The following is a 20,043-nucleotide window of genomic DNA, read 5'->3' on the forward strand; positions in this document are numbered from 1 at the left end:
CGCGCACATCAATTTCCTTGGATATGACCGGCAGCAAGAGTATACATGTGTGGTTGTTTAAACATTTTAGATCGGCGCCCTTTGGCGGTACTCAATGTTCCTGGATGCTGACCGCGCAATACTAGACAGATGAACTCTCACTGTCCTTTGAGACTTTTTCGTAGCCAGTGACCAAGTGCACTATCCCTGAATCGGTGGTAACTGCAACGTTTCTGCTCCATGGACCCAGTTCACATTTTGAATTTGTGGCAATTGTAACTTATGTTCTCCGTGGCCTAGGTTATTCCCTCAACCAGCAAAAATTTTCACGTTTATGCTCCTTTTTAGCTTAGCATATGTTCATTTGGACTTGCACGTACCCGCACTGGTTATTTTAGTATTTGATATGAATCAATACGCCAAGCAAGGAATCGTGCCTGATTTGCACATATCTCGTCAGTCTTGAGCGTTCTTGCACTCGCTTTTTCTGGTTAGTCGCCATCACTGCACGGCGAGTGTTTTGATTTCAGTGGCGCTTACTTTTCTTGTTTATTATATGTAATCTCTGAATATTCAATGCTTCGTACAACGAGGCAGGGCGTGTGCGATAGTGGGTGTTCTCTGTCTCTGATCAATTCCACGTAATGACGATATATATATATATATATATATATATATATATATATATATATATATATATATATATATATATATATATATATATGGTGTATATATATATATATATATATATATATATATATATATATATATATATATATATATATATATATATATATATATATATATATATATATATATATGGTGTATATATATATATGGTGTAAACTGGTGTTGAATTATTCCTTAGTTGCTTGCTCATGATTATGTGTCTCACGATTAGCGGTGCTCCTATAGTACGAGAGATTTCAAACTGTGCACGCTGTGCACACGAACTACTAAAGCAGTTTTTTTTACTTTGAGAGTTTCTCTGCGGTACAAAAATCTGCAACTATAGACTTGCAAAGCTCTTACGCCAAGTGCGTTCACTTATACGCCAGAATTTGCAGCGCCTTTAGGGGGCAGCCATCTTTTGCCGGGGAATGCGGTAACTGGCGGAAAGAACGAAATAACAAGCACGGGAACACTCAGCCCGTTCTTTTCGCCTTCTTTCCGCCATTGTTCGCTCGCCATGGCTTTGTCGTCAGCTGTCCCGTCATCGAATTGGCAGCCCGGCGTGGCCTACGCGCATACAGCTGACGACTGCGGTCGAGATTCAGTGGCGCTTGCACACAACGGGTGTGCGAGAGTAACAAATTCTGGTCTATAATTGCTATTTCGTCTTGCTCTGTGCTTCTTTCTTTCTTTTCTAACTTTTGTTCTGGCTCTGTATGCGGGTTTAATATTGATGATTTTGGAATAGCGAGGCTATAAGGCAACGTATTTTCACAGTCTTATTATGCAAGAAATAGTAAATGTGTGAGCAATACTAGTACGAGTAAATCCACACACAGAGAATCATAGTAGTATAAACGTAATTTTTTTCTTTGTAAAATACGTTTTTGCAGCCAAACTGCATTCTCAGAACGATCGTACTTATCAGAAGTAAGGGTTCATTATGGGCGCACAGCGAAAAAAAAAAGGAAAACAAAAATAAATACAGTTAATACTAACCGTTTCTGATTGTGCCTTCGGGTTAAACCGATCCTTGTGAATGACTGCCACCAACGCGGCTCCTGACAGCGGGGTCTCAAGACGGTCTACTGGTTGAGGGAAATATCCGTGCTTACGGCAATGCCGGTAACAAGAAATACTGCCAGCAGATTTTATGCTGGAGGCCTGATGACGCCTAATAATGCTTGTTTATAGACATGACTCCTCCTGACGTATGATTGTTGGCATAGCTCAGGAAGCAGCAGTCACAAGAGCAGGAGTCCAAGAGCGCTGCCGCTGTGGTGGTGATACTATCGGGACCACGGAGGAAAGAAACAAAATAGGAGAGGCCATGATGTCACGTTATTGAAGCCAAAAGTGCAGCCATCTTGGTGTATTATCTCTCTTTACATCTCCATTCAGCTCGGCAGAGCAAATGGGCGCGAGGTTTGAACTTGCGCTGCGATGAGCCACCGGAAGTGTGCGTTGTTGACGCGTGTCAGAACAAAGCCTACGAAACTTCTGTAACCGTTTTAGTGAAGCAGACGCGCTCCTGTGCTTTTACGTGGCAAGTTGAAGAAAACGAAGATCCACGCCGTGACTACATGTTAGTGGCTGACACTCGCACTCGCAGCGCCGAAACACAACTTTAAAGCTCACACATCACACTCCAAACACAGTTTGCCTCGGGAACTGAACGTTATTCAACAAAAATCCGCGCTGAAAAAAACTTATCTCACTTTTCGGAGGCTGAGAGCAGTAGCGAGAGCTTCACGAGCGCGGTTGCTATGGCAATGACGATGTTTTGAACACCAGTCCCAATGTTCCTGTGCGAAAAAACACTACGTGCCTTCCATTACACACATATACATTCATCCGGGCTGGCCGACGCTTCTCCTACGATTTCCTTCCTCCATCCTATAGATCATTTTTTTATTGGCTCATGGAATACTCGTGCATAGACCATACCTAACGCTATAAGGATACCACTCCCCAATGTGCGGCGTACCGGATACCTTGGCGCACTTGATCCTCGAATGTTCATGGCATCTAGACACAGACGCATTGCCTTCACCGAGAGACTGTTGTAACGCCAGACAAGAAAGCGAAGACCTCATAGAAACGTGGGAGGCCAAGCTCGTCTCCGAGGGCCTGGAACAACAACGACGCCTCGTCGCCAGGGCCAAGGAGGCAGCGAAGGCCAGAGGGTGCCTGGAATGAAGAGACCTCCCACCTAGAGTAGAACCGGGGCTTACCCCGGTATACTGTTTCAAAAATAAACGTTTATTCCTCCTCCTCCTCCTCCTCCTCCTCCTCCTCCTTTTCCTCCGCCATATTTGGTAGGCACTTTCGCCACTTATGAGCTGTCTGCTTTTGACACCATGCTAGTTTGGGCGAAGGCTGTGTGTTGTATGCCAGATATGCTCGGTGGCAGCTGCTGGTGGTTGTTCGTTGTTTTCGCGCTCGCAAGTTCTACTCAATGCGACGTGCCGTCTTCTACCTAGGAAACGGTTCTGTGAAGCGTACTGAACTGATTTAAGTCGGCATGGCCATGGTTTCTGCCGGCGTTGAGGCGGACGGAGCACCTAGCGCGATGTGTGCGTGCGTGTTTGGGCCTACAGTCAGCCTCGGAGATCATCTGTGTATTTCTAAAAAAATTCATTTCAGGAATGTGCCCTTATTGCAACATTCTTCCTGTAGTCCTAAGCTGTGGTTTAGCAGCAATGAGTAGTTAAAGAACATACGCGACGATTGTAACGGCGTGGGTAACACGCTGCTTTCGAAACAAGTTCCGCTGTTTACTTCGACAAGCGTTCAAATTATGTGCAGATACGCTGCTCGACTATCTCGTTTGGTGGACGCGGTTTTCGCTTGCAAATGAAATAGTTGTCGTTAGTAATAACGACATTGGAATCAGACTAGTTCACAGTGGTCGAACGGTAGGCCGCGGACTGCGCGGGCATTTGAAGCAGCTACTTAGCGGTAAGTGCTGGTTTATATTGATACATGCATATAGCGTGTTTCTTGTGGACGACGCACGCGGGTGCCACGACGGAGACGACGAACGCTCTCTGGCTCTCGAGCTGTCCGCTGAACTGGCCAGCGCTGCAGTTACCCTTTGTAAATATACTTTGTAAATAGTCTCCTGTCTTAATCCTTCGTTTGCGTAACATTTTGGTGGAGGCGCGGGGTAATGACTGCGCGGTATATTTGTTCGTTCTATAGCGTATGAACCAAACAGTCATTATCCCCATGCGTGGTCTTAATGAGGCATTAGTCAATCGTTTTCCTTTTTTTTCGCTATATATGCCGATGAAATCGGCCTATTGACCCCTATAGCCAAGCGTAATTCACACCGTATAACCTGCAAAGAGATGAAAACGGCTTTATTTTGGTTTTGTCTTCTTTGGACTTATTCAGCCCGTCCTCTACCGCGCACTCACCCGTCTTGCACAAATAGTGCGCTCACGAATAGCCATCACCTTTTTATGCAACTTTTTGTTGGATATTACTGCTTTACTGGGCGAAAACGCAATGCCGACGCATAAGGCATATGTATCATGTTGGCTTACCAACCGCAGTGATCGCTGTTTTGAGTCACGCCATCGGCCTCATACAGGAGGCTAACATAGCATATTAGGCTTGAAGTGCATGAGAACGATGTCGGTGGGCGAGACAAATATTCGAACTATTGGTGCTGTATTGCTTTGGCCGTACATGAGCACTCTCATGCTCCACTTTTCACGGCTAGCGATCATGTAGGGATAAGATTTTCCAATTCGCTCTGGCAGCCCGCAGACGCCGCTGCATTTCGTTGAGTGGAAACTGACGCACCTAATGAGGCCAAAACAGTTCAAAACGCACATCGCGGCTGGTTATGCACGAAGCATGTTTGCGTAGTGAAGATTAATTTCTGCATACTGAAATTACTGGGGCACTCAGCGGTTCGCAGACTGCCTAGCATGGACTGATTTCCCGCAAATGTTTCAGAGAATGAGCTAAAACATCTCCAAATCATTTCGCAGCACGCTACGGCAACACATTCAAGCAGGACCACACCGGCTCGCACAAGCCAGAGAGGAGAAAAGGCTCGCCGTGCATTCATTGCCAGACCTTCCTTCCTCACTCAAAGAAAAGATCTATAGCAGTACCGTTATCGCTGCTTGTTCAATAGTCGGAGGGTGTCGGGAAACAGCTCTCAAATTCATTAAATGAAAAGATGTTTGCAAACAGTTGGGAAACACAGTCAGCGGTGCTCATTAGGGGGGGGGGGGGTGCCATGTGTACTGGCAAATGCGTTCATTGTTTTTCTGACAAGTTGTGAGATGTTTTTGATGGTTGCGCTATCGTAAGTTATGGTTAGTTATGTTGAGTGAAAGGACCTGCTCACTTGCCATAACAGCGACGATTGTTTGGCGTGCACAACAACAGTAACACCAACAAGAAAGAAAAGGTATATCAGTACCACACGACATGTAGAAGAGTTGGTTGCACGTCATAGCGCTTTTGAAAAAAAAAGAACACACACAGCATACATAAATATACCAAGCAACCGCAACATACCTCACCTTTTCAGTCGCTTAAACTGTGGAGACAAATATTATTTGACTAGATAGGGCGCTCCGCACCAGCGTGCAACCTACATACGCTACATAGCTTGAACATGATGGTATTGAGCAGATGGCTGACAGTTGAACGTTATCAAACGTTGTGGGAGAGCTGAAGAAAGTGCTCTGTAAAACGTATTATTATTATTTGTTTTGAACACCGTATACACATATACACAGTTTACAGGAAAGGGAAAGCGACGAGCAGGCTGGCAACTGCCACCGGAAGGGGCACAACGCCTGCCTACTCTTCTGAAGGGAGATGACAGCAACACAGAAATGGAAGATAGGAAGGAGGGGAGGAGAGAGAAGAGGAAGAGCAACACGACAAATCTAAAGACTAAACGTAAAACGTAAAGTGTAAAACGTAAAGAAAGACGGGATCACGCACCGGCCATGTGTCTCACGAGCTTCTTGGACGTGAGGTGGTAGACGGCGACGAGCTTATCGTCGCCCTCAGTGGCGCAGAATACGTGCTGCGAGTCAGGTGCGGCCACGAGCTGGCGGATGGGCGCCGGCAACGTTAGCGAGAGCACCTGCGGCGGCAGCGCTAGGGTCAGCCACGACGTCACCGGCACCAGTAGCGGCGTCTTGGCTTGGCTGCACCAGCTGCTCGCCTGGCTCACTAGGTCCCCGAGCACCTTGGAGTTGCCGTCTGCGGGAAAAGTAGCGGCCGCAACTGTCAGGTCCACCCAAGTGGTTCAGTCGAGGCTGTTGGGTGCACCACAGCGAGCACGCCGAGGCTTTGTTCAAAACTTGAGCGGAGCTTTGCGCAGATCACTGAGTGCTGGTGCTTCTAAGGCATAGCAGCACCTTTTGCCTGTGCGCGCTGCTGGCAGGTTGGCCAAAATGGCCGATCCATCATCACCACCGTTATTATTATCAGTACTTTGAGCAAAACATATTGTTGACAAGAAACATGCAGATGACAGAGAGGAAAAAATTGACCGTCGTTTAAGTATCCTTACGTGATTGGAATGCGAAAGCATTATGACTTCTCTAATTATTTGGTTACGTCCATGATACGCGACGTCATACATTGCTAGGTGTCCTTCACAACTCTACGTTAATCAATCTTATTCCATCTTGCTCTAATTTGTACCGATCTGAATCTATCTTAATCCGCTCAAACGTCAAAACCAGATGGCTGCGACGTGACGTGTGCAATGACGCACGCACTAGGCGCACCTTTAGACAGCCATAACCGTGGAGCTGGAGGGGAAGCGTGCTAGTCTCGCTGCCCGGTGGCCTAGGTTTGATTCCCACCCTGACCCAAGTGTACCAAATCTTATTTTCCAAGCCATTAAGTTACCTTTTCACGGGTCCCTGCATGAAAAATCTGACGTCAATTATAGCATTTTTTGACGTGTTTTGACTCTTTGCGCCGTAGGCCCTCTTTTTCCAAGCGTCGCTCGATCACGCTGGATTTTCTGCCTCATGGGACATATAATTACTTCCCATTAATAGGCACGAAGCAGGCTGACAGCTGCCACCAAAAAAGGGCACAACGCCCCCTGCTCTTCATGAAGGCGAAAATAGAAAAATAAAATACTAAGATAGGTAGAAGGGAAGGAAGAACAAGATGACCGATCACAGAGGCAAAGAGTAAAGCAACGACAAAGAATAGAACATGGCAGCATAGGAGCAGAAAAAGATATCATCGCAGGTCATAATAATAAAAAGAAATAACACTAAAAGAAGTACAAGATAGCCAAGGTTTTGCCACATGCAAAAGAAACAAAAATACGCTATAAACGGGAAGCAAAGTCAGTTTTCTTTTTATAAAAATGTAAGGAAGGTGGGGTGAGCCTTGTCGCGGCGAGACGCACAACCGCTTGGACAAAGGCATTAATCGAGGGCTGTTTGTCGAAGAAGACGGTAGTCCCACAGTTGTGACATGTGCTGTGGAGGAAAAGTGGGTCACTCCAATATTGAGTGCCTCAGAGGGACTACAAGGCGCACACGACGGACTGTCTACATGTCCTCGTCGACGAAAACGTCCACACACTCGGACACAACCAACCCATAGCTTGAGTAGTAGTGCTCCAAGCAGTTCGAGAAAAGCCTTGAACGCGATCCCGGGGACGAAACGATCCATTTGCAACCCGCCGGCCGGGGTGCTGCTTGAGGAGGCAGCGAAGAGCCAGCACACGAGTGACATCAAGGTGGAACAAAATTTGTGTGCAGTCTCAGTCATTGCGAGCATAATTGGAAGCCAGTCGATTAGCTTCTTCATTTTAGGCGATTCATATATGTACGGAGGTATCCACTGGCCTTCGATAAAGTGAAGTTTACTGGCAGAGTGAGTAACGCTACGCGCAAATGGATCATCAGCGTCAGTTCTCTGTAGTCTGTTAAGGACAGGGCAAGAGTCAGTAAGGATGACACTCTTACATACGGTTAACTCCTCTTGCGCATATTTTAGTGCAACATGAATCGCTGCCAACCCCGCAGTGGATGAGGTTGAATGCGATGTGTGAAACGCCCTTCGAATTTAAGTTCAAGGGCAGAAGAAAGTTACAGAGGCTCTTTGACCATCGTTTTGTACAGATGCGCTTGCATGCAAACCATTCGAAGATAATCTGGAAATCTTTCGAACAAGTGTGACTGGGTCTATTAGAAGCACCGGAACAGGCAGTTAACTGCCTGTTCCGGTGCTTTCTGTGTATCTTTCTGTGTATCTGTGCCTTTCTGTGTATTTCAGGTATTGAGAGATAAACCCGTAATACATATTTGTTGGTGTCTATCAAAGGTATAACTCAACCAGGGTCTTCAGAAATTCCATGAGTGGTTATAAACAACGCCTCCTTTTTTTTCCGTGTGAGATAACTACCAGTGAATCGGCCGATTAAGGAGCGTTGTACTATGTGATTCACGTTGCAGACGCTCGATATAATGTAGAGCTCTCTTCTGCTTGCAGGCTCAGGGGCAACTGATGTGCTTCAGTAAGTATTGGAACATACTGCACCTCACCAAGCATGAGTTGGAGGCCAACGAGATGGTCACCTTCCAGCTGGTCCGTCAAACAAGGCAGCACATTCAGGAATGAAAACGCAAACATCACACCAGAGAGTACAGATGACTGATAAATCTGCCGCGATGCTGTCCTTTCGCTAACGACACCTTTTTTTCTCCAGGCGGCCACTTAAATAAAGAGGGATTGGAATTTGCACCGTACAGGCCTAATGGTAGGTCGCCTGAAAATGTGATCACGGATCATTGCTTCAATGTAATGCTATGTTCACACTACGGTCGTAACGCGCGTAACAGCTCTTTTGGCGTATCGAACGTAACGGCTGTAAAAAACGTTACGGCAGTTAAGCCGGCACCTTTGTTCACATTTACTGCTGCTTAAATTACGGCTTTTACAACAGGCCAATCAAATTTGGAGCTGCAGAATCGACGTCACCAGCGGTCCAATATGGCTCCTGCCAACATGCGAGCGCTGGCCGAGATCGAAGAAATTCACGCTCAAAACAAACTTATAGTCATGTATTTAATCGCCCAAAGACGACGAAGGCGACGCAGAAGGGTTTGGGTGCGGCAAGTATTTCTCGACAGGGCCGCGGACGGCGATTTTCACAACCTTTTCGCCAAGCTCCGAGTTGGTGACGCTGCGATGTTTCATAACATCATGCGCATGTCGCCCCAGCAGTACCGCTTCCTTGAAAACCTAATGAGACCACTCATCGAAGTTCGGAGCACGCATCTGCGGCCATCGATTTCCTCGGCGGATAAACCAGATGAACTGAAAACAGTCTCGCAAGGCGCACTGCAAAAATTTTCACGAACACAGCCAATCGTGCGCACGGAATGGCGGAATGGCACTTCCCGCGCCCGGAGCTGTCTGCAGACGGGAGGACGGAAGTGTCGTCACCGGTTGTTGAAAGCCGAAAGCTTATCGGTCATTGGCTGTGTCGCAACGGTCGTAACATAACAGTCGTAAATGTTGCCGACCCTTTAACACTCTCACCCACGATTTTTGCGAGAATTGCGCACGTTGGTACCTTTACGTTCGCAGTCTGAACTAGACGCATACGCTTGTTGCGCTTCCGCTTACGTTTGTTACGAAAAATCGGCGCCTTACGAACGTAGTCTGAACATAGCATAACGGTGTAGTTGCGTCCAATATGTTGATGTGTCACCGAGATACAATCAGCTCATGGTTGGACGAGCGCACTGTCTATGATGGTACGCAGTCACAACCGAATTAGCAGGTGAAATCGACAGGTGAACTTCATCCAAGTGCTCTGAAGTCGCATTCGGAGCTTTCTAGAAGCTCGCACGAAGGCGCGGACAAGGTGCGAGGGGCCGCTTATCCACACACCAATATCGTCAGCATAGATTTAAGCGCCTAGGGACGTCTTAGTCCTGAGGCAAGTGACTCGGAAGGGCTGCAAGGATACAGTTTAAAAGAATCGGCGATAACACACTGCCCTGGGCTACACCACGCGTTACACAGCCAGATTCACTGGTTGTTCCTCCAACGCACACTTTATTCCAGTGCTGCGATAGAGAGGCACAACTGACAGACTGCATCATGGAAGTTTGTGCTCACGACAGCATGCAATGACAGCAGTCTGTGATGGGTTAAGGACAGTTAGAGAACGTGCGCACGCGCTGAAAGGATTAGTTGAGAGCCGCTTTGCAGAATGCTGTAAATAAATGTGTCTGTGAAACTATGTATAGCAAATGCACATTTTTCAATTCATACCATGAGCAGCATGCTCGTGAAGCCTGTGTTGCCCATCAAATTCGCCAGAACAGTGACTTATTTGTAAGTGTACCTTCAATTTCGCACGGCGCTGTGACATGGTCGAAAGAAAGCTCCGTTATTTTTCGACCATGTGACCGCGCAACAACGGCAATGACAACGTTGACATTGTTTATATTTGTACATGCTTTCTTCATGCATATATCACTGCGATTAGGCAATAAAGAACGGTTCGAAGTCGGCACTGTGTATATCTGACTAATCTTTGTCCCGTCTCTTGCGCTATTCATTCCTGATTCATCGATGCCCCTCACCAAGCGTTCAAATACATGATCATTCCGTTGTAATGGTTAACATACTGAACAGTCATCCAACCTAAAGAAATCAAAACATTTTGTAAGTTTCTGCTAGAAAGAGACAAAAAAATGGACTCTACAGGGGCGCTATAACGTAAAACTATTCCAAACTTTTCTATTCCAATTCTGCAATCAGCCCTCCACGATTGGTCAAAAACTTTTTCGACCACCCCCACTTCACCTGTCTGTCACGCGACGCCACGAAAACCGCGATACCTCCCCATCTGATATGATGTGTACACACTGATTATGCATGATTAGACAGAAAAAAGAAAAACAGTTATTTCTGATTCGACCCCGTTTCGCCATCAGCCCTCGGCTATTGGTAAAGAGTTTTCGGGCTGCACCCACTTCACCTGCCTGTCACGCGACGTCACAAAACCGCAAGAACTCACCGCGTCAAAGTGACGTGTACGCGATAGATGCATTAATATGCCGAACAAAACTGAATTTTCTTTGGAATAGCCGCAGGCTGCCCCGTTCCGAAAGGAATAAAAGATGGCTGCCGCCGATCGCTCAGACGCTGGCTACTCGCACCTGCCGGAGAGCATGGGTGTATTTGCGTATAATAAACTTCTTGCGTGGCCGTGTAACGTTTTCGAGCACTTTCGGCACGTTTACTCCCTCAATCTGCCAACTCTTCTTTGCTGAGGGTCCGTTTTAGCGTCATTCTTGAGCTTCTGTTGCATGCCGCGGCGATTTTCGACCAGCCACCACAAGCTAAGTAAGGGAAAGCCGACCAATCGCAGACGCCGGCGCCACCCTCTTCATCCGGTTATCGACTTTCAGTGCAGTGGCTCGGCCCCATCGAATCGCTCTCCACTTGAGCGTTCTCCTCGCCTCTTGTAAGCCAATTAGATACGACAAGCCGCTCAGTGTAAACAATGTTATTCGTTTTTCAAGCAAACAAAAGTGACCTCCTATGAACGAGGAGAGCGTTTGATTGGTCTGTTCAGACAACCCTGCGGGTGACCGCCGGTGCTTGCGTTGATGGTTACGCAAATTTGACGTCAGGAGATTGGAATAGAAACATATTAGAATAGTTTTACGCTATAGGGCCTCAGAAGATAGATTCATAATACGAGTCCGCAGATAATCGTCTACGACATCAATGCCAAATTACAATTGTTAGGTAAGCATCCCGATAGGCTGCGACTCTTATCGTGTTGGCAAGTGTGCTCGCAGTTCGCAGAATGATGTGCTCCTGCGATGCTCCCAAGCTTCCAGTTGCTCGGGCTGTTCATCTCCTTTTGAATCCTTTTTTATCCCTCGCGTTTCATGGGCAGCCGTTTCTTTCTTCGTGCCGCGCGTGTCATGCAAACGAAATCATTCGTTTTTGTTCCTCCTGTAAAGAAGGCAGCGCCACAGAAAAGATAGTAGTGTGGTGAAGAGTTTCAAAAACATCAAGCTTGCAGAGAAAAGTACTCCGGCCTCGGCTAGGGTACAAAATTTCAGCAGATATATATTGTCTTTCTGGACATGCTCTAAATTTCGCAACGCTTTTTCGAAATTCGTTTGCATTATACCAAACTGCTTTCTGAGCACCTATTATCTGCTTGTCGAACTGGAAGGGAACGAACAGGGCTCAAAGCTACAAATATATATGCCACGGCATCCGCAGCCGCGTGCGATCTCATCTGCGCTTCCGTAGGGAGAGGTGAGGGGCATGGTGGTGTGAGGTGCGAAGGGCTACGTTCAACCGCGGCGTCAGCTGTTGAGGCCAGTCCGCGGTACCAGCGTGTGTGGCGGGAATCAGTGCTCCTGTAAGGTGCGATGGCGAGCTGCTACGAGTAAAGCTCGATGTGACGCTCCCTTGGGTGTTGTCGCCGCTGACACTGGTGGCACGATTTCCCCGCGACGAAGGGCCGCTCTCGTCGTTGGTGGAACGAAAGCGTGAACAGAAAAGCGTAGATCCGCGCAAGACGGGCTGTGCGGTGACGATGGCTACAATATGGCGCCAGAGTAGCGCGCGTCTTTTGTATGGATACAAAGCGCTGCATGAGTGGAGGTCTGTCTGCGGGGGCTGCTGTGAATCGCGCCCACGCTTCACCCACGCACTGCCTCTCGTGATCTCCCGATTAGCGAGGCAGTCACGCCACACTTCACTCCGATTGCAATGTACCGCATGAGACAGATTGTCCGCACCAGCTACGCTACTCACAGCGTTCTCTTCCTAATATAAACCGTCGACCTATATAGTCATAATACAAAATACTGACACGCGAAATAAAACGTATAGAGCTGTGCTCAAATTTTGCATTAGGAAGTATCGTGATCGTCAGCGAATTTTTTTCTTCTATTTTCGCGGTGGATATGAAATGCATTTGAGCACGCGCAAGAAAGACAGAAACAAATACTAAGACCACACCATACATTTCAGATTTCTTTCGGTAGCAGACTCGCAGTATAATTAATGCTCAAAACCTACCTCGAAGCACATGGACATATGCCTCTGAAGTTAGAAAATAAACTGCCATCAGGATGAGCAATTACGACGTTTCTTTGTCTTAAGATAGCGCTGGTCTCACCGTGTGACGTAAATTTTAGGGGGGCATATTTAATGACATCGACATACTGTTATATATTCTTTCTTTCTTTTTTCTTGGCTCGCCGAACGGAGAGCGGCAGTAAATTATAAAGAAGACGGCAGAACGTATACTGAGGTGAAGCACCACACACACACAAAAATAAAAATAAAGAGGAAGCAGAAGGAGGAGAAGAAGAGAATGCAAAGAGGCGACGAGGGAATAATAGTTCGCAGCGAAAGAATCGCGTGCCGAAAGAAACGAAGAACAGAAAAGACCGATCTCTGCATAGCGCGGTGCGGTCTACTTTCACAAACAGATTAGAAGAGGGAGATCTCTTTTGCGGTGCGCTGGCGTTTTATTTTTCCTTATTTTCTTGGGGACGTCCTCAATTTCAAATATTTCGTAAGACGCTATCGATTCTTGCGACTGACGCTTCCTCTTTCTTTTCTTTTTCAAACTTCCACCTCACCTATCACTTCGCAAGAGCAACAAAAAGAGGTGGATTAAGCTTCGACCATTGGAAAGGGTAAAACGGCAGCTGCGAGTCTAATTTAAATGCCACTCAGATTTTCTCTCATCGCCCCGGCAAAGAGGCGATGAATGGCCGCATACTTTAGATGCAGCCAGTTAGAGAGAGAGAGAGAGAGAGAGAGAGAGAGAGAGAGGGAGAGAGAGAAAAGAAGAACAGACGAAGAATGTGTGGTGGTAGGGTTTAAAAAGTGTACCGGTCATTCAATTCCATAACTTTCTCATTCTTTTTTCTTATTTTTTTCAGGTACAAAGAAGGTATCCATAGGAGTTCAGAACACTGGCACCTCCACCATGCGCACGTCGTGGCTAAGCGTCCAGCCACCATAAAACGCCAGCTGTTCTTGACTGCTGTCAGTCGCTCCTGTTAAGGGCCTGCTTTCGTTAACTGAAATATGATCTATCTTATACAGCACGAAAGCGCCTGCACAGAAAAAAACTAAACAGACAAAACCAAAAGGAAAACGAGTGTGCAAAAGTAGGTAAAGGAAAGGAACGCGAGCTCACTTCGTTCTTGAGCTCGACTTTTACGTGCCCCTCCGTTGGAGGAGGTGATAGCGGCACGTTGCAGCCATAAAAGGGGAGAAGGGCACGCGAGCCTCGTAGTGCGCTTTGAGGAGAGCCAGGGAAAGATATTGCCGTATTATTACTTCTTTGGGTGGAGTACGAACAGTGAAGAGAGAAAAATAAATGCTGAAGTAACGTTTGCAGCAGAGCATCCACCGAGAGCACGTGCACGGGAGCGCCTGCGCCGAAGTGACAAGCGACGTAACTCTGCCTTTGAAATGTACAAAAGGATTATTCATGTCTGCGTAGTTTGCAAACATTTATGGGCGAAACTTTGTTGCTTTAATGGCGAAAGAGACGTCCGATGTATCCTTCGAAATTTGTTCGAAGTACGTCAGAAGGACTCGAAAGTTAATTGACCCCACAAAGCCCTATATAACATTTATGTTATACGCTGATTCTGAAACCTGAAAATAGTGATTTATGCGCGGTGACCTTATAACAAACCCATGGCAGTGTTTTTGATATGCTGGAACGAGTTTTTCCTCCAGTTTTGGATAGTTCGTCAAACGAACTACTTAATAATTAATTAAGTACCACAAAACTAAATTTTTACTCGACAAGTCTTTCGTTGTTATATTCCACGAATGCATTCTCGATGGGCAGAAATAAAGCTGAGAAAGTTGTTCTCATTTTTTCTTGAAGTGGAATGGCATTTGGGCTTCGTGGGGCTAAGGCATCACGTACGACGCGCTTGGTTGATTTGGAACGTGTCATATTGAGGTATACGTTGGACTTATGCGGGGAAAATTTGTTGGAGGTACGTAGGACGAATCGGGAGTCGAATTCGCAAAGTTCTCGTTCGTAAAAACTGTTTGCCGTTAACCATCTGTCTTGGCCTAAGTTATCATCTCTGTTCTGACTTGCCATGGTCTGATCTGTTTTTACGAACGGCTCTTGCGTACGAACCACTCGGTGAATACAGGCCCGGCTTATTTTCCGGATAAGCTACGACGGGTGGCTCCACCTATAAAACATAACCGCCGCAGGTCTCTGGGCCCGTATTCACAGAAAGCTCTTACGCTAGAACTGTTCGTAGAGCCAATCCCAGCCAATCGTGATGCCGAACCATTAACGAAGGCGGCCGGCCAATGACAAAAGATCACTTTCGAAACGAAAAGCATGGCGAATTCGGCCTATGATTCCTTTTTGCAGCGTGACTATAAAGTATCTGGACATACATTACTCAAAAAGAAAAACAAAACAGTATATGCGTTCTATGGATTGAGACTATATTCTAAGCTGTCTTGACAGTGCTTTGGGTAAACATGCACTGAGCCTTAGCACTGTCACTCCTTAACCTGATAGTCGTACGGACGAATTCAGCTGCCGCCCGTGGTCGGATTTTGACGGCGCATATTACAAGACACAACTATCACGTCGCGGAAACTATAAATCACTGTTCTGCCGCACTCTGGAATTAGAGGCTCATTACGATCAGTTTCTAAATACTTTTCTAAAAAAGTTGAACGGTGCAAGGTAAGTCAAAAGATACGCTCGTGCCCCTGCGTTTCCCTGAAAATCAAATCGCGGTATTGGGAACAACAGCACAATATACGGAATAAACGTACCAGCGTATGTTCGCAGCCAGTTTAAAATTTCGGTGGCTAGCTGCTGCGGGTCTCGGCTCAACACGTCGACGGACTGCTTGGTCATATTGTACAGAAGCTCGATTTCCCAGTCCAGGAGCTGTTGGAAGAGCGGGACGTAAACCATAATTATTATAACTATTTTTCCGGTCATTTCATTCATAAATTTTTTATTTGCTTTGTGGAGGAAAAAATATACACACAAAATGTTCATACCCAGAGCCAATGGTTAGATGGGGATGGGGGGGCGGGGGGGGTTAACTACAACATTTGTCTTCAAAGAACATGTAAGTAGGCAGTGGAGTTAAGGATAAAAGATAGGGCCACATTAAATGCAATTTTTTTTAATACGGTTAAAACAAATTGCCGCAACACGGAGAACGCATATTGCACATTTGGTTCGATAAATACACGTCGTTGGAAAGGAGATTTATCTCTCGTGCAAATGATCTGTCATTCCACTTTACACGTCTCCTTCGCGAGGATGTATATGCGGCCAGCCTTGAAGCATTCGAAAGCTTTGTCCTGAATACGAACACTGGAGTTCAGCAAACGTAATCACTAGGCGGATGCCGCAAATAACGTTGTTAGCGTTCGCTTGAACATTACGACCATGGATGTTGAGAAGCAGTTCGAATAAATGGGAGGCCACAGTGTGTTACAGAGGACAGAGACGCAAGTTGAAGGGCGAGAGGCTACATATCGTAGGTAAGATCTTTATCTTTATTTCTTTCTAGCATGTATTGCACACATAACCGCAGTTATCACCGACAATGTTGGACACGTGGTAAATATCCGCAGACTGCTCTGTCAGAGTGACGCATTTGGTGTAATGATATCAGCAGCAGCGCTCCGATTCTTCCCAGTAATGGGTAACTGGTTGGCTATGTAAATGGGGGCAATGTGTACAAACACCGTGCACGGACACCCGATTAGGGGTATGCTGCTTTGGAAAGGAGAACGCCGCATGCAAATTCTCTTTGAAAACCTGCGAGGGCAGACAAACCTGAAAAAAAATTGAGAGGGGGGAAAAAAACAACGTTTGCCTACGCACAGGGGGTTGCGGCGGAAAATTTCACGGAGTGGGCATTTTGCCTAAACGTTACACCCCTGAGAAAATTCGAGTGCCGGGCCAAGGAATTCCTGTACCAACATATACTAACGGGCCCACCGGTGGCAGTGGGTTTCCAAGCCATTACTTTTGGCAGCCGGGGTGGGCAATCAATCAAGAGGGCACGGCTGGAATATGGTGCTGGCAAATGGAATAGTAACGAGTTAACTAGCGAGCGAAGCCCCGTGGTACGCCAATAAAATTATGTATCACTGTAAAAATGTTTACACCCTTAAGGGTGTTTGCTGGTCTCATGCGTGACACCCCTACCGTTAGGACTTTACAATAATTTACATAGAGAAGGGCGACAGAGCTCTAAGTGGACGTGCGACTACAAAAGATGTGAATGAAAACTATATAATCATTCTGACAGCCTTGGGCGCACAGAAGTATCAGACAGAAGAATTTCACAGGGATAGATATGAGACTTTATTTCATGCACTTTTTATGTCGCCTGTCACAGCTGTCATAATTTTTACTTGCAACAAAAAGTAGGCAAACAATTGCCATCATTGGTTGCCACCAACAATTTGATCGCACCCTATAACGTGAGAGTGGTAGCCATGCGACAACAGGAGCACCCTTTATCCTCTAATAAAGGTGTAAAATGTTTAGAGCCTAAGTGTATCCGCTCACTTGATCATTAGGCGACATACAAATGCAAAAACATGCTTTGCTTTAGGCAGTCAACTTATTGCCATCCACGGGTATTGTTCACCCACACAAGGATATATGCATGCTTTCCGAGCTTTGTAAATGTTTATGCTTCGAGTCCACGCGGCAGGCGCTGGTCCAGCATATGTACAATATGGAATAGAGAGATAAAAAGAGTAGCAAAGTGCATACGTACTTGTGCGCGAACGATTTCCAAGACACTTTTCACGTAGCTGATGGAAGCTCCTCGAATGGCGGAAAGTAGAAATTCAAAATTACATACTGCATCTTGATTGAGCCGCTTAAAATCCCCTGTAAAAAAAAAAAAAAGAAGAGGAACAAGTGATACAATAAACAGATATTTTAGAAAAATGTAACGAAGCACGAAAGAATGACGAGCTTGCAACCACATATAGTAAGCGGAGCATAACGCCGCTTGTTGCCATAGTAGCGGGACTTGAATACTGCAAGCTTGGTTGGAACTACGCGTCAGGGTAGGCAACACGTTCGTCTTACCGTTAGGTGCGGCTATTCAATCACGCAAAAAAAAAAAACCTCACCCTTCCCAGACATTCTTTCTGCTCGATAATGTATACTAGATGTTGGATTGCGCAACATGTTGACGGTACAAACGGAAGAGAAACACACACAACGGAACACAGTGAAGGCGTAATCTCACTGCAGAACGACTGCACTTTTCGTTGTCTCTTAATGCCCCAAACTTTGTTGACCTTCCTGTATTTGTGTAGACCCCAATGCGAAGTCTACTAATTCAGTCTAACGTATTCATTAACGCTGATGTGCAGTTTGAGAGGTGAACACGATGTGGCGTGGGCCGTGCAGCATGATGTCGGGTCCGGCCAGTCCTGGTTATCAGATTCGTGAAGTCGTGCCACTCTGTTCCAATGCTCAGTGCCAATAATCCACACGTTAAATTTAGATGACGCGCTGACATGCCCCTAACATGACATAGCGCTCCGTTGTGTGTGCTTCTGTTTTGTGTGTCCCGTCAAAATGTTGCGCAATCCAACATCTAGTATTCGATTTCCTACACGCCTAGCCTTCAACCTTAGCTTGCTCGATAAACATTTTACTTTCGACTTAATTTGCCGAAAGCTCATTAGACCCTAATTCAACATTTACATTTCGAGAATGTACTTCGCGCACATGCCGGTGTGTTGGTATGAATAATTATCAATAATAATAAACGACGAACATATGAATGATCTCGTCACTACTTTTCAGATAAAATTACCTTACCACTATGAAAAAGGTGCTGCCAAAGCTCGTCTACTTCTCGGAGAAGATCGGACCAGTCCTCTTTCCTCTTTGATTTGCTTGAATCATCAAATGCCGGTCCCTAAGAGAAAGAGGGGAGATCTGCACATCATACATAGTTCAGATCGAGTGGCGTTGCAAAGGTTAATAAGTGGTAGAAAGCAGTGTTAGTATAGGACCCAGAAGGGAAACCGTAATCAACTTCATTTCCTTCAAGAAGTCATACTACAGTGACCCACAAAACAGAGACAGGAGGAAATCTTAGATGCCTTGTTTCGGCGGTATTTTTCTATTTGCGATTGACAATATCCGATGAGCCACCTTAGACCCGTCGAGCATTTTAAGAATCCATAGCTGGACGATTCGCTTTCTATCTGCGATATCTTTCTCACATGGTCATATTAGTGCGCACTACATCGCCATAAGTATTTATCAAGGCTTTTCTCTGACATTCTCGGATCCTGAAAAAAAAAATACAGCAACGTAACACTAGATTCACAGCGACATATTCTATAAAATACTTCGGAACCAGTTAATGCTCGAGGGTCGTCAAATATGCTACGAGGAGCTGCGAAAACTGCTTTACATGTGATTCGATCATGTATAAAAGGCGCATTCCACATGAACTTTCACTTAATGCGTCCATTATGCTCCACGACCTGAATCACGCTATAATGAAAACAAAAAAAGAAAAAGGGAAAAGGGGAGGAATAAAAATGGTAAATTAACGAGCACTGAACGACATGAGAGTGATAAAAAAAAAACACTGCCGACGTTAATGCCGGGGAGGTCACTAGAGATAATTGGCAAACGGTGCACTAAGTAGGCGATTAAAGGTACAGTGAAAGCGCGAATAAATTTGGCCGAAGTCTTGAGAAACGTTGTGAAAAGTGAGGCGATGCTACAGTGGTGGGCTTTATTAAGTATATAGTGCAAACATTATCTAGTGCATGGTATTTCTACGGGGGAGCACAGTGCGTTTTGCAAGACTGACGTTTCTACAGATGTCTAAACTTCAATTTTTTTTTTTCGGAGAGCTGGCCGCTCTAATGTACGGCCAAATGTATATGAATTAGCGGGCACAATATGTGAAAATATCATGCATCTCTTCTTCAGTAAGGCTATTTTCGTCCCAACGGGCAGTTTGCGAGAGGCATGACAAGGGTTCGCTATCATGTAACAACGCGAGAAACGGCAGAAGACCGTGCTATCGAATGCCCGACCACCACAGATCACAATGTAGTAATTGTGGCCGCTATTGATGAAAGTTTATCGATAGGAACTTTCTGAAAGAAAAAAAAAATTAAAGGTGGGTTTTCGTGGAACTTTTTTTTTTTTCTGTACAGACCAAGCTCAAAATTGCAGCTTCTAAACAGCAAGGTTACGTGCAACACGCCCGCCCCCCGACATCGCACGTCGCATTCGCGTCTCTTCCACCACGAGGCTGGTTGCCGTGCGGGCCTCTCCGAGCTGAAACGGTG

At 46.0% G+C, this 20,043-nt stretch overlaps 1 protein-coding gene across 5 annotated transcripts in view; it reads right to left on the reverse strand.

Moving 5' to 3' along the window:
* LOC135912490 (protein qui-1-like) overlaps positions 1 to 20,043 on the reverse strand; it is a 725,699-nt gene that overhangs the window by 68,221 nt on the left and 637,435 nt on the right. For all 5 annotated transcript variants that reach the window (XM_070521613.1, XM_065444934.1, XM_070521612.1 and 2 more), the window contains 4 exons: positions 18,545 to 18,644; positions 17,481 to 17,596; positions 15,502 to 15,619; positions 5,629 to 5,892 (listed from right to left, as the gene is read on the reverse strand). In XM_070521613.1, coding sequence (XP_070377714.1) covers positions 5,629 to 5,892; positions 15,502 to 15,619; positions 17,481 to 17,596; positions 18,545 to 18,644 — 598 coding nt within the window. The remainder of the gene's footprint in view (positions 1 to 5,628; positions 5,893 to 15,501; positions 15,620 to 17,480; positions 17,597 to 18,544; positions 18,645 to 20,043) is intronic.

Source organism: Dermacentor albipictus, chromosome 1 (genome assembly GCF_038994185.2).
Source record: "Dermacentor albipictus isolate Rhodes 1998 colony chromosome 1, USDA_Dalb.pri_finalv2, whole genome shotgun sequence".
Lineage (NCBI taxonomy): Eukaryota > Metazoa > Arthropoda > Arachnida > Ixodida > Ixodidae > Dermacentor > Dermacentor albipictus.